The 16,185-nt window shown below is 35.4% G+C and overlaps 1 protein-coding gene across 2 annotated transcripts in view; it reads right to left on the bottom strand.

Annotated features, from left to right (window-relative positions):
• Positions 1–708: 708 nt before the first annotated feature.
• tcf25 (TCF25 ribosome quality control complex subunit) overlaps positions 709–16,185 on the bottom strand; it is a 90,174-nt gene continuing 74,697 nt past the window's right edge. The window contains exons 16-18 of one of the 2 annotated variants that reach the window (XM_005159180.5): positions 5,743–5,822; positions 3,362–3,437; positions 709–1,284 (exon numbers count right to left, since the gene is read on the bottom strand). In XM_005159180.5, the coding sequence (XP_005159237.1) occupies positions 1,129–1,284; positions 3,362–3,437; positions 5,743–5,822 (312 nt within the window). In that variant the 3' untranslated portion in view covers positions 709–1,128. 2 annotated transcript variants of the gene reach the window in all.

The raw sequence follows: 16,185 nt of genomic DNA, 5'->3' as shown, positions 1-16,185 counted from the left end.
CTTAATAAATAGCCTACTATGAATTAAAACCATTAACGTATATATTTTTGTTTTCAAAAGCTTTGGAGACAACATAGATTCTGCATTTTAATCATGGGTCATCTATAGCTTTCTCATGAGCCACGGTTGTGTTCAAAATGGCATAATTTTTTTTTTAAGTGGACCATGAAGGGTACACAGTGTCAATATGAACATTGCTCGCACTAGCCCAACAATGAAAAAGCAGTCTTTCCTTGAACCACCTGGTGGAAATAAGACAGAAAAGGCAGCCTTTGCTAAATAAATTCATTCTCAGTAGCAATATCTGTATGTAAACATGATTAGTGTGAAGATATACAACAGAATTCAGCCCAGGACCCATTACAGCTTTAAAGCCCTAGAAGGAGATAGAAATTGTATTTAATGTTTAAATAGCATAACAATATGTTGGCAATGTAAGTTTAAGTAGTGTAACAGTGTGATGTGGTGTTTAACAACAGAAGGTTATTCCTGGCACCACCTAGTGGGTACTGCACAAAAATGTTAAAGCACAATGATCTTTTTAAAACATCTGACATAACACCTGCAGAAAGCTTCATGACCACACTTTTAATTACTTAAAATGATAGTGTGCCTGCCATTGTGTTTACCATGAAAGAAGTGTATGTATGTTAAAACAGTGAATAATTGACCCGTTGATTTGTTAAATAAGCCTTTGAGACAAACATGTTTATTGTGCAGCATTTTCAGCAGTTTATTGAAAATTTAGAGTCAATATAGTTTGATAAAGCATTGAATATGATTTTTTTTTTTACTAATATTCCGTGTTGACTGTTTGTGTAATAAGCATGGTGGCTCAACTTACTATAGATGCTTATAAATTTCAGGAAATTTATCAGGAAAGCATAGGTTAAAAGGTTTTTAATAATAATAATAATAAAAAAAACGAACCTTTAAGACATTTAAGACATACATCAGTATGTTTGGCCCTTCATATAAAAATATGTAGAGCACAATTCAGTTGTCCACAAGGTATGAATAATTTGGATTTATTCAAAATTAAGGTGAGCAGATCATACAAATTCCTCTTTTGTGCTTTTTCAATTTGTCATTCAACTTCATTTGAAAAATCACAACCTTGTTAATCTGTTAGTCCCATTCCTCCTCGTCTCTGTCTTGGTTGTCCTCCCACTGAGGTTCATGAAACTGGATGTTAGCCAACATGTCCCTCATGGCAACCATGAGTCTGTTAACTTCTTGATTTAGTTCACCAGCACGGGCAACATCCTGTCTTTCTTCAGGCCTCTGAACAAAGAAAAATACATAAATAAATAAATTATAAATTTGTAATAAATTTATAATAAAAAAAGCATAAAACAGATCTAGGAAACAATTTTCTAACTAAGAATCATTAGCTGTGAGCTAATAGGGTCTGAATCAGCCACTACATTTTGAAAATGTTATGCAAAAATGGATGAAGAGGTTTCCAATAGTATCTGAATGCAGCCTTTATGATGCAAGCTGAGATTTTATCTCTAAGATGCAATGTCAAGACATAATGCACTCAATGGAGCTAGTAACATCACTGTGATGGGTAGGGTTAGGTGAACCCATTCAAAAGCATTGCTCTCGAGGGTTCACTTGCAAAAAAATATATATATATAACTGATTGATCAATTTAATGACAGATTAAATTGACATATTAAACAGTTTTTTTATTTTTATTTTAAAGAAATATTTCTATTCATCAAAACATTGAAAACCTGTCAACAATAATTTACTTTTCAGAATATCTTGAAAAGTCTTGTTAAAATATAAAATAAATCTAGAATTAGGCAATGCCAGTGTTGTGTTCTTCAGTTGTGTTCTCGTGGCCATTTTATCTTTTAGAAATAATAAAATAATTTGACAAACAAAACATTTCTTATTATTTATTTCTGAATCAAATTCATTGTATACCATTTCCCATAATTTCTGCTGCTTTGTGTGTGTAATCCTTAATGTAGCAAAATTAAATAGTAATTTTTGTTTTTTCCTTTTGATCTGTGTCTTGATTTAGAGTCTCTTAGCATATTAAACAAGGTATATAAACAAAAACAAAAAAATAACCAAAAAAGATTTTAGAATACTTTAAAAAATTATGAGGTTTGTGCCCACGGTGCATTGCTTTCCTGAAGCCACTGAGGTAGCTTTTGATATTACATTTACAGTTGGTCATTTTGCAGACACTTTTATATAAAGTGACTCACATGCAAGGATTAAAGAAGCATACACAAAGTTTGAAAAAGTGTTTGCCTCCTTACTGATTTCCTATTTTTATTTTTTTATTTTTGCATGTTTGTCACAATTTAATGTTTCAGATCATTAAACAAAATACAATGTATGTCAAATATAACACACATCATGCAGTCCTGGTTTTTTATCATCGATGGAAAACAAAATACAAAACTTTTTTAAGTAGATGACAAAACAGCTGAATTTTGCTCACATTTTAAGATTATAAGGCTGAACGTGACATATAATGCCATCCGTCTACAGAGATTTCTCCCTACAGTCTATTACAGTCTACAGTATTTCTCTGTTGCCGTCGGTACTGTGACTGGTGCCAGGTGTTCCAGCATTTACACGGAGACTTTATGGAATAAAAAAAAGCACACAGAAACTATTTCGCTCTTCATATTGGCCTTTATGTGTTTCTTACAAGAGCTGTCGACAACATACATGCCAATCAACGACAATGAGTAGGCACAAGGAAAAGAAAAACACACTCAAATATTTGTTGCAAAATAAAATGTAACATTATCGAAATAAAAGAATGATACAGCGGTAAAGTGACCCTCACACTTTTCCTCAGAGCTCCCATACATGCGTGCTTACATCTCAAAGGTAAAACAACCATAGGAATAGTCCTCTTAAAAGGGACATTTATACACAATGCATTTCAAACATTAAGAGACCATTACAATATCACAATAATTAACCTAGAAAATAAACAGAGCAATCACTAACTTACCAGACTGCTGTTGTGTTTGCGATAACGAGGAACAAGGCTGAACCCAGCTTCTTATTCAAAGCTTTTATTGACTCTATCCGGTCCACATTAAAAACCGTGATATTTACGTTTTTCAGCTTTTTATTTGCGCTCAGGAAAACACACTAAGCAAGGGCTTATTATGCGTATATATATATATTTGTTGTATAAATATATATATACACACAAACACACACACACACACACATATGTATGTATGTATAAATAAATGTCTGCATGTATATATAAATGCATGCATGTATATCTATGTATACTATATAGGGTTGGCCAAACTGTTCCATAAAAACTGTTCCATTTTTGTGAGTGTGTCTATGTGTGTTATCCACTCACCTGTAGGTTGAAGTTTGGTAGCAATGAACGGAAAAACAAAGAAAATGTGCTTTCATTTGAAGCCCCCATGCTCTGCCTAAAAACAGACAAATTTAACAGAAAACAAAACAAATAAATAAATTTTAAAGTTAAAGACTGTTGATAAAACTATATATATATATATATATATATATATATATATATATATATATATATATATATATATATATATATATATATATATATTAGAGCTGTCAATCGATTAAAAAAATTAACTAATTAATCGCACCTTTTTTTAAAAATTAATCATTTAAAATAGTGAAACTTGTAAACTGGCTTTTCAAATGTAAAATTAATGTAAACGCAAGACAAAAAATATTTAAGTTCAAAATATAATTGTTATTAGAATTTTTGTTTAACTTGTAACAGATTTCTTCATGTAAACAACATGCCCACAATAAACCGTCAAGTTCCTGCTTGACAGCCATATTTATTACAGAAATTAAAACACAGGCATGTTAATGCCATTTGAATTTCAAAACAATCAATGCCAATAAAGAAAACATTAATTTCCATGTTGGATTCTAAGTGGACTGCAAAAAAATACAGGCATTACATATATGGAAAATGGAAAATTATAATGTTAAACTATTGAATACAAACAGTTGCACTCATTGTAAAGTTTTATTGCTGTGAGTTGAAAACATTAATTATAAAGTAGAAACAGTTTTGCCTAATCCTCCTTTACATTCATCCAGTTGCTAAGACTAGGAGTATCCCGCAAATGCACAGAGACTCCCGGATGCCCGCAAATGAATGATAAAAATAATGCAGACTATCAATCCTTTTGAGGATTTGGATTTCATAAGATTTGTGTTTTATGTGTAAATCTCGCAAACCGGTCGTTAAATACATTGCACACCCCTCTCCACCGCATCCCTCCTAGACTTCAGGTATGTCGCGCGCAACTCACTCCCACCGTCCTTTAGGTACGTCTTGCGCGCACACGCCTCTACTCGGATACGTCGCTCACTCCACCCCTGACACCCCTCGACGGGCCTGACACAGACACACACACACACACACACACAACGCGCTGGAGCGACTCCCTTCAGATTCAACACGCATGATCGCCGTCATCAAATTTGCTTAAACTAAGCGTTCTAAAGTATTACTGTATTTTACAAGGATTCTGACACAACAACGTAAAGCATACGCTTTCGTTGGGTTTAATGAGGAAACACGCTAAACTTGGAGGGCTCATGCTGAAAGGCAGAGTAATGCCCTGTCTTTGACAGCTCGCGACTTCACCAGAGACTTTATGAGTACATTTACATAAGACACCAATACTCCGAATTTAATATGATTAAGATTATACTCTTATTAAAAGTCTACCGTGTAGCCAAAGCAACAATTTTATTTACCTTAAAGGAACACTGAGTCACGAAATGCAGAGGATTTTCTTTCTGTTCGCCATGCGGTATCAACTTACAACAGAAAGTTAAAAATGAAACACCCCAAATTGCATGAAACTCTGAATAACCTGTGATGCAACTAATTGTTTTATACAGAAACTTGCCTTCAAAAAGTGCTTGCTTGGTCTTATCCACATTTCTTGCATGTTAAACACACGTCCACCAAAACAGGAAGTAAAAAAAACCTGCAACTGCGTTAATTGCGTAAATTTTTTTAACACGTTAATTATTTAAAATTAATCGCATGCGTTAACGCACAAATATATAATATATATATATATATATATATATATATATATATATATATATATATATATATATATATATATATCCAACTTATCCAGCAAGTTTTTTACGCAGCTGATGCCCTTCCGGCCGCAACCCATCTCTAGGAAACATCCACACACACACACACTCATACACTACGAACAATTTAGCCTACAAAATTTTCCCTGTACCGCATGTCTTTAAACTGTGCGGGAAACCGAAGCACCCGGAGGAAACCCACGCAAACGCAGGGAGAACGTGCAAACTCCACACAGAAACACCAACTGAGCCGAGGCTCGAACCAGCGACCCAGCCTTCTTGCTGTGAAGCGACAGCACTACCTACTGCGCCACTGCTTTGCCCCAGTTAACCAAATATTAACTAATAATTATTAACTTAGTGCTTAGTGCTAGTAATTTAAACTAGAGAATCTTAAGCAAAAACAACAACATTGTTACTGTGATCAACAATTTCCCATAATGTAGTAATGCTTTAGCACCTATCCAGCTTAGGATATTAGCAATTCAAGCTATTAAATGTAACATTAAAACAAGACTGGACATTCAACCAGATGATGAACCTGTGCATATGTGCTCATTAAATCATTGTGATTAATCATGTTCATAAAGGTCAATGATCATAAGAGCATCTGCCTAGTACCTTTCTGGTCTGGTGTAAGACACAATGGAGTTCAGAGGAGGAAGAGGGTCAAATCCCATTCCTGGCTGAGTGGTCACTTCCTGCAAATACATATATAAATAATGTTCTTTATTGTACTAAATAAGCAATAGATAGAAACTATGTATGAATAAAAAACTACATAACAGACTAGAGAAAATTATAACAGAATACAAACATATTATACATTTTAAAATAGAATTTGAAATTTAAATTTCCCACAAGTGTTTCTAGATGAATAATGGCATGTCATAATAGTTAATGTACAACATCATTAAGACCAGAAAAATAGCTATCTAATAAAAAATTACATTTTATTTATGCACAACTTATTACATGTACAGTGCCCTCCACAATTATTGGCACCTTGGGTTAAGATGTGTTTTTCAGCTTCTAATATAATTATATGTAGCGTGTTTCCCCTAGGCTTACAGCTTTGGGGGGTTGGGGGTGCAACGCGGCTGTTTAGACTGACACAAACACAAAAAGTCATGGTGATAATCTGTTACTTTTAATGACAGCAGTAAATAACTGAACAACTATTTGAACTGTACAACTGCACAAACTAAAAATTACAGATTCTGAGTACCGATTCCTTGTCTTCGGCCGATACGGAGTACCTCTTATTATTACTGCTTCAATCTTTATGATGTTTTAAGCACATTTTCCCTCTAAGTAAGATACTTAAGAGAAGATCTTGCCTTACCTAAGAATAAATTAAGGATGCTGCATATAGTCCCTTAAACACGTCTCTTATAACCAGTTAGATGTGAACGTGTCATGGCCAGAAGCAGCTTTACAAAAAATAATTCATCTATTTATTTTACTTTAGCGTAGTCCGTTATTTATCAGGGGTTGCTACAAAGGAATGAACTGCCAAAGAAAATAAAAATATACAAGAAAATTACTAACAATGCAATCTGTAAACATTGCAAATAATGAAGGAAGAATTGCATAAGAACTTGAAATGCACACCTATAAATCTAATACTTCTTTACTAAAAGGAAGTCAGCCTATAAACTAATGTTTATAGCTATGAGCGTATTACAAGAGGTTATATTATTAAATTTTTTTTAAGTAAGTTTTATTTATCTAATAATTCCAGCCAGCTTTTAATAAACTTGTAATACTGTCAAAAACACAGAACTTTCAGTTGTTACATTTACAAAAGCCTAAATACATGCAAGTCCATTCAAATACTTTGCTTGTCTCCAAGTATTGACAGCAGATCACTCAATGAGAGAGAGGCGGATTTGCACTTGTGATATATTTACTGCTCTATTCATTTAACCAAAGAAATACAATGCTTAGAACATCACTGTGCCTCTTGCAATCAGAGATGGCTAAAATACAATGTCTATCAATGTCTGATGTAGAAAAACTTATACTGCTTTCATGACCTCTCGGTTAGACTATTGTAATGCATTACTAGGCGGTTGCCTTGTTGGCCTAATTCATAAACTTCAGCTGGTTCAAAATATAGCTGCTAGAGTCCTTTTTAGAACAAAGAAATATGATCATATTACTCCAGTTCTTTCATCATTGCATTGGCTTCGTATTAAATATCGAATAAATTTTACAATTTTATTGACTACCTCCAAAGTCCTGATTGGCTTAGCTCCCCAGTATTTGAGGGAGCACCTGTTGTGTTATAGCCCCTCACGTCGACTATGCTCAAAAAATTCTGGACAATTGATTAATTAGATCTTTCTCATATCTGGCACCTAAACTCTGGAACAGCCTTCCTAGCACAGTTCAGGAAGCAGATAAACTCTGTCAGTTTAAAACTAGAATAAAGACACATCTCTTTGCATTACACATTACACATAAAACACAAATCTTATGAAATCCAAATCCTCAAAAGGATTGATAGTCTGTATTATTTAGAGCAACCGAAGCGGAGAACACTTCACAAAATACATTATAATTTGAACGGCATCTGCGCTTATGTTAGTCTTTTTTTATTATTATTCTTGAGGTTTCCATAATCCTGGACCAGGCTGTATCCTAAGCAGCTGCCGTGGTAATCATGGGGGAGTGTAGAGCATGAGAATGATTCCTGTAAGACTCCAGTGACAGATGAGTCTTCACATTGATCCTGAAGGGCCTGTACACCAGCCGGTAACCTTTCCCACTTGCGGCTTCTTCACGATGGACGTCCAGCATTCCACAACCTCCGGCCCCTAGACTGTAGCTCTGCACAAGACGGTTGGCCATAGAAGAAATGGTCATGCCCAACTGAGCCTGGTTTCTCTTTTCCCTTGGCGCTGTCGTCACTAGCTTGCATGGTTAGGGACTTGTGGAGCTGCGCATCAATGGATTTGCTTTTCAGTGTTCGGACTCTCAGCAGTGAAAATTAACCCACACTGAACTGAACTAAACTAAACTGAACTTAAACTCTTAAAACTTTACTGACACAGTTTCAATTTACTACAATCTTCTATGTTAAGCTGCTTTGACAAAATTTACAGCAACTACATTTACATGAACAACAGTAATCGAATTATTTGCTTTAATCTAATTAAGAGATAATAAGACTAAGGTGTTTACATGAGTTGCTTTTTGAATGTTTCTTTCATGACCCTGTTTTATATGTTTTGATTAACGATCACATATTGTAATTCGATTAACGTCATTGCGTCACCGCGCTATCTGCATTTCCTCCGGAGTTTCATGCAATTTCATTTTTAATTTGTGGATTTTTACTGCAGTTTGGCACTTTCACTTTCATTCACGAATATTTCATGCACGCTCTCCATGACAAAAGAGATATTGGTTGCAACTATGAAACACCTGTCTGTGTGTGTGTGTGTGTGTGTGTGTGTGTGTGTGTGTGTGTGTGTGTGTGTATGTGGACTATCCTGTTGCAAAACGAGGTGAAAAGTCCTACATGATGGTAATAGTTCGATTAAGGTGTTTGCATGTCTGTACTGCACTTCAATAATGCCACTAAAATCAGCACATCTTAATTTGATTTCTCTTTAGTTCGATTATGACCTTAATCTGATTAATAAAAAATTGCCGTTTACATGGTTAAATCCTAATCAGAGTATTGCTTTAATAACATTAAAATCAAATTATTGGTGTCCATGTAAATGTAGTCATTGTAAAAGCACTGTAGAAATAAAGATGAATTGAAAATCCTATTTTATGAAAGTAGCCAAGCAGCATCACACCCTGCAGTATGGCACCAACATTGTTCAAAAATTCAACCTTGTATCGAAATTGACATGTATCATCTTCCTGATGCAAACTCACAGCGTTCATCGTGTAGTTTTGCAGCTGATAGATAAAAAACAACAGCTGCCATTTATGTTCATACACTGTAAGATAATTCTGTAGGCCTACATATCTTTATAAATCATATCTTACATTTTTACACCTGAATTCTGTCCAATATATATATATACACATATACACACACACACACACACACACACATATATATATATATATATATATATATATATATATATATATATATATATATATATATATATATATATATATATATATATACATATATACACACACACACACACACACACACACACACACATATATATATATATATATATATATATAATTTAAAAACTATTTTTTTGAATATTTGTTTATTGAATATAAAAAAAATCAAATTTCTTTTGCTAAAATAAATACTTATCGTATTTGATATTTGAAATGTACAAATCTTTATAAAATAGCACTTTTTTATGATATTAGATTAAAAGACCAGAGAAATCCCATGCAGTATGATCGGAGGTGGACAAAAGACTTTAACCTTATGCATTTAAATAGGATATTTTTAAACTAGAATGTGTCTCTATTGTTTACCTGTGATCTGATCGAGCGAAATGGGCCTTATAACCATGTAAACAGGGCAGCATTACTCACACTCTGTCTCATCTACGAAGTCATCCTTGCCTTTTTTCATGGTAATCTTCATAAACTAGCCTGCATTCGGCGCGTAATAGCCTTGGCGGAAAAAACCCCGCACTGCAGCATGCATGCGTGCAATGATGAAAATTAAACTGACTGAATCAAAAAGGTGCTCAAATTGCACAATAACGAGAAAAAATATGGACCTTTTTCTTAAAATGCTAAATTACCCATTATGCTACCAGGAGAATGCTAAGAACATCCGGTCACAGTCAGATTCGGACAGCTTTGAAACTATATTTTTACTCTATTTTACTTGCTTTTAATGTCTTTGAACTAATACTGTTGTCGATCAGCGCCACCTCCTGGATTGATTTTTTTTTTTTAAAAATGCGATCTAATAGAATAGATAACAACTGCTGCGAGTCATTTACCCTCGCCATCGCTAAAGTGAACAGTTTCTTACTTTTTTCAAATATATAACCAACCTAAACAAATGTAATTCAATAAAATGTTTGACACACATCCTGTCCTACTGACACATTGATTGAAAGACTGGCACAAAGTGAAAATAAAGAGGCGTTTTGGAATGACAGAAAAACACATACCGTAGTAAATAATCCACACAAACCAACTAAATAAAACATAAACGGCACCCGATTAGAAACAACATGCAAATCAGTATCAAAAACGAACTTTTATTGGTAGTTTTTAGGAATTGCATGACTTATAAGCTTACATTCCTGTTAAGTTTCATGCCAGTAATCTGATTTGCTATTTAATGAAGTAGTGTGTGTGTGTGTATGCATGTGTGTTTATTGAAGAGCCACTGAGCTAACAGCTGACAGGCCGGGGAAACACACGCACAGACACACACACACACACACACACACACACACACACACACTGTATTTCTGACGGCAGACAGAAAACTAGGAGAATGTTTTTCTCTAGCACTTGAACCACATCCGACAGATTATAACGGATTTAACGCGCACCTTTCAAAGTTGTTTGTCACAAAAACACTCCGTAATCCACTCAAAACGCTATTGAAACCTATTTTCTGAGCAAAAATTACCAGTTGCAAGCGCTTTAAATGGAAGCTCTAAACATTCTACCGCAAGACACTGGTCCCTATGGCACCCTCCCAAGAAAAAGGTCTATAGATTGTGCCACTAAACACAATATAATGAAAGTAACGAGCACAATTTAAAAATGTAGGGCGTAAAATGTACAAATATGTGTAAAAAAAATGTAATAACTTGCAATCAAATTTAATGTAAAGCTTGTGAAAATTGACTTAAGGCGTTATCTCCGTAACGCATTTAGGTATTAACACCAAACCTGGTGTGTTATCACAACTACGGACTGAACTTAGCTGCAGTGAAAAATAGATTTTGTAGCTTATATTGTAGCTCAACCCTTTGTCCAAAATTCATAAAATTGGGCTCTTTACATCTGGTGGAGCATACAGAGTCGAATGATTACTGATTTTCCTAGGTCAGCCATTTTGAATTATAAAATTGCTACATTTTTCAGACGCATTATCGAATTGTTATAAAAGTCGACATGGTGGCCTGAAGGTGCTCAAAAAGTGTTGTCACAGCGCCACTTTTTGGTAAATTTTTATAATAATCGTTCTAAAAATGCTCTAACTTTTGACTAATTTTGCCTATTGGTATGATATTTTCTGTCCATCATACATTGTTTGGCTGATATGCACCAAATTTGACTCATCAGAACATGCTGACAAAAAGTTATTGAATTTGTGTCGATAGGTGTAATGGTTTTTGTTTACTGCACCGACAAATGTGATGGCAGTCGTTTTGACATTTCGCGCCACGATGTTTAAATAGCAAACGCATTTGCGCTCATATGTGCGCCCATAGGCGTTCTGGTATAAAAAGGAAGGCATGTCGAGGCACATTGCTGGTGCGTTGCTATTTTGACTAATAGATATAATAGTAATTATATAATATTTGTATAATAGTATAATTTAATATCATATAATAATAAAAATATAATAGATTTTTCAATAGACCAGAACAAAGCCGGTCTATTGTCCAGCGCAGAGCGCGTTAGTTGTACGCCTCGCTTACACATTGCTTAATATACACAAGATGCAGAGCAATGCGCAAATATCTTTACATATGAAAAAGAATTCAAATATTAAGGATATATATATATATATATATATATATAAATATATATAATATATTTATATATATATATATATATATATATATATATATATATATATATATATATATATATATATATATATATATATATATATGCCTTCTTCATCTCGGGAGGCTTTTTCAGTTCATTTATAACAATTTGCTTTTGTATAATGTCAGGTTTTAGACCATATGGGCCACAGCATGTGTTTTAGGATATAACTCAGGTTTTTGAGTACACTTCATTATTATTGTTTATTTATTCGTTTGCTGGAAATTAGAACTGAATTTAGAAATAGTTTTGAAACTAATATTTGCGCTTAACAAATGCAATTAATTATTTATAGACTAATTGATGTCTGTGCGTAAAGGTTTCCCTATCCAAGAGCGAAAGTGAAAGTAGATACATTATCTCTCATTCTCACGCAGTAGAGCAGCATTCTCACACTGTTAAAAAAACTGTTACCTGTTAACTGTTTGCTAGTGAAATGCTCAGTTTTTCCACTTAGACTTACATTACGTCCTGTAAATAGCGAATGCGCTTATGACGCGACACAGCTGGCTCTTAAAGGGAATGGGAGATGAGACTAATTGGTTTAATATCAAAACACACCTATAACTCTTTAAGAAAATAAACTCAACCCTTTTAGACCATGCGCCACGGCGCAAAGCAGATTTTCCCGTCCTTAAATTACCAAGAATGCGTTCTGACACGCCCTGAAAGCATTTGCGCCCTGTGTTTTGCGCTCTGCGCATTGACCGTCAAAATAGAGCCTATTGACTTGTACCGCTAAGAGACCTCTATCTTCAAGGTCAAGGTCAAGGTAAAATTTATTGTCTCCCGTAGGAGAAATTTGTTTTAGAAAAAAGGTTCTGCTGTACATCGACACCAACAAGACAACATGTAACATACATACACATTAAAATCTAATCCTAAAATACCTCCTAATATAAATATGATTCCATAAAATCAGTAATTTTAATAAATTTTTTTTAAAAACAATAAAAAATAATTAAAGTACCATATGCCCCACTGCCCTCTGTTGTGCAAACCAATCCTGTTATCTTAGTCTTTGACCATCCTTCCTTGCTTGCTTGCTCGTTGATCAACTTTGAAAACAATTGAAAAAGGAACAAAAGAATGTTTATATCTATTATGCTTGCACAACGGGCCCCTTTATCTTCTGCCAGAATTCATCAGCTCATATTCCACAGACAGCACATGTGAAGAATCAGATAAAATCTTGTTGGCTTGTTGGATTGTGCACAACTCAAAGATGTCTTTTAGTGAACCAAGTGTCTTAATTCCCATGATTTTTCCTGCCACTCTCATCAGGTTATTTACTTGGGTTTTCATTTTTACTGTCAGATTCCCAAACCAAACAATAATCCCATATCTTAAAATAGACTCTATTGTTGCTTTATAAAAAGTCATCATTATGCTGCTACTCACTCCAAATAATCTTAGTCTGCGTAAAAAGTGTAATCGCTGATGAATTCTTGCACATAGACTTGACACCTGAGAGTGCCAATTAAGTTCACTATCAATGTTCACTCCTAAATATTTATATGAATCAACCTGCTTAATGTCTTTATCATAAACCACAATAGAGCTCCTATCGCTTACTGACCTGGGGTCTATGATGACCTCCTCCGTTTTCTTAACATTAATTTCCAAATTGTGGTCATCACACCAGCTGACAAACCATTCTACAGCCGCTCTGTATTCCATGATGCTGGCATCTTTTGTGAAAAGGTGCAATAGTACAGTGTCATCGGAAAATTTAAGAATATATTGGTTTGTCTGCTGCCTAACGCAGTCGTTTGTATAGAGGGTGAACATAAAGGGTGAACTTACACACCCTTGTGGCGCCCCTGTACAACTTGTTGCTACATCAGATAACCCTGAATTAAATTTTACCTGCTGTGTCCTGTCTGTTAAAAAAGAATAAAACCATTTAATAACAAAAGGGTTCACTTGCATTTTTACCAGCTTTTCCAAAAGTTTATGTGGTTGAATTGAATTAAATGCTGAACTAAAATCGATAAAAAGTAACCTAGCATAAGCAACTGGGCTCTCTAGATGTTTTAAAACAAGATGTGTTAATGTGGAAATTGCATCAATAGTGCCATGGTTACTTTTGTATGCAAATTGATACTGGTCTAAGTACGGCTCAACTTCCTTGCGCAATTCTTTTATTATAATCTTCTCAAATGATTTCATGACATTTGATGTTATGGCCACTGGCCTATAATCATTATTGTCTTGTGGACAAGGCTTTTTTGGTATTGGAATTATCACAGATTTTTTCCAGAGCTTTGGTACTGTATGTGTATCCACTGAGAGTTGAAACAGGCGATGCCAGGCTGGTGTAAGCTCCTCAGCAAATGTTTTTAGAAGAAAGCATGTAATACCATCAGGTCCCATTGCCTTACTAGAACATAAAGATTTAAAAACCTTAGTCACGTCTCCTTGATGTATTAACCTCCTTTTTTCAGCCATGTTACAATTTACTTCCCCTAAAATTTCTTCACATTTTTTAATATTATCTGTCTCAAATCTCAAATAGAAATCATTCAATTCATTTGCCTTAACAGATTCGTTACAGGCGAATAGTGCCTTTCTTTTTGGTGTCATATTTGTCATTCTCCGAATTGAGTTCCATAATTCTTTTGTATTGGACTTTAACAAATGTTGTTCAGTCTGTTCTTTATATTTTATCCTTGCAGTCCTTAGTTCCCGATTAAGGTCTTTTTGTGCTGCTCTAAGCCCCACGGTATCACCTGCCCTAAAGGCCAATTTCTTCCTTTTAATACAGCTTTTAATTCCCCCTGTTATGTATGGTTTGCTGTTCGGATAACACTTAATGGTTCTCTGTGGAATGATAGAATCCACACAGAAAGAAATATATGCTGTGATAGTTTCTGTAACAGTATCTATATTTGCATCCCGATAAAACATGTCCCAGTCTGTGCAGAGGAAACATCCCTTTAGCTCCTCAATACTTTCATTTGACCATGTCTTCATGACCTTAGTCGTTGGTTTACTTGTTTTGAACACAGACCGATAAGTAGGAAGGAGATGGATAACGTTATGGTCCGAGTTACCAAGGGGGGGTCTGGCTTTGGCAACATAAGCATCCTTAATATTGCCATAACACTTGTCAAGAATATTCTTTTTCCTTGTTCCACACTTAACATATTGAAAAAAACCTGGTAAGGATTTCTCCAGTCCACACTGATTAAAATCACCAAGAATCAAAAAGGGTGCATATCAGGTTTGTTTTGTAAGTGCTTATGAACACAGTCAGCTATTTGGTTTGCAGCTCTGATAGCATTCCCACCAGGTGGGATATAAACTGCACAAATAAATATGTTAGTAAATTCCCTTGGCAAATAGAACGGACGTAATGTGACGCACAATAGTTCCAGGTCAGGGTTGCAGATGCTTTCTCTTACCGCAAAATTTCGACACCAACGATCGTTGATATAGACACAGACCCCTCCCCCTCTTGTCTTACCGGAGTTCTCGTCTCTGTCCAAGCGAATATGGGAAAAACCGTCGACTTGTATTAAGCTTTCCGGTACTTCATTACACAACCATGTTTCAGTGAAAACCATGAGACCAGACTCACGGTACTCGAAGCAAGCTCCCGCTTGCGTGCGAAGTTCATCCAGTTTGTTCCTCAGTGAGCGTGGATTACAAAGAATCACTGGCGGCAAAGGAAGTTTAGAAGCTCTCCGGACCCGCTGTCTGACGCCGCCTCTCCCGCCTCGCTTCCTGACCCGACCCGAAACGCGCCTCGGCTGCCTCAGTAGTTCCTCAGGTAAATCCATCTCAAATCTGGTGGGTGACAGTCCTCCGCAACTCCGCAAATCCAAAAGCTCCGTCCTGCTATATCGCTGAATTTTGTCCAAAACTCCTTGCGCCACACAGCTAGTCAGAATTAGCCATGACACGACAAGCAGTTTTTTGTTTATCAATTCACTCGAATCACTCCTATACGACCAGCAGTTTCCATCTCTGCCTCCGTGCAGGAGTTTAAGTGTCCAATATATGAATAAAAAACTAAAAACCAACATATCTGACAGGTACAACAAAGACAAACAAGTAAAGTACAGCAAGCACCCCTTTCCACGTCGCCAGCAGAGCAGCGCCATGGGTCGCGGGATCATTTTCAGTGGGTCGCGGAGTGTGTGGTCAAAAAAACCAACAAAAATCTTATGGCTTATCTATCTCTATCTACCTCTATCTTATATCTCTAGCCACTTATGGCTTGTTCTCTCAAGTGGTGGATAGACAATGCACAACAACCTTGGCTCAATCATATCTCTCTGTCCCAGAAACCTCAGTCCCAAATGAGAG

This window comes from Danio rerio, chromosome 18 (assembly GCF_049306965.1).
Source record: "Danio rerio strain Tuebingen ecotype United States chromosome 18, GRCz12tu, whole genome shotgun sequence".
NCBI classification, from domain to species: Eukaryota; Metazoa; Chordata; class Actinopteri; order Cypriniformes; family Danionidae; genus Danio; species Danio rerio.
The sequence above is the reverse complement of the archived record's forward strand: the minus strand, read 5'-3'. Positions and strand labels throughout refer to the sequence as shown.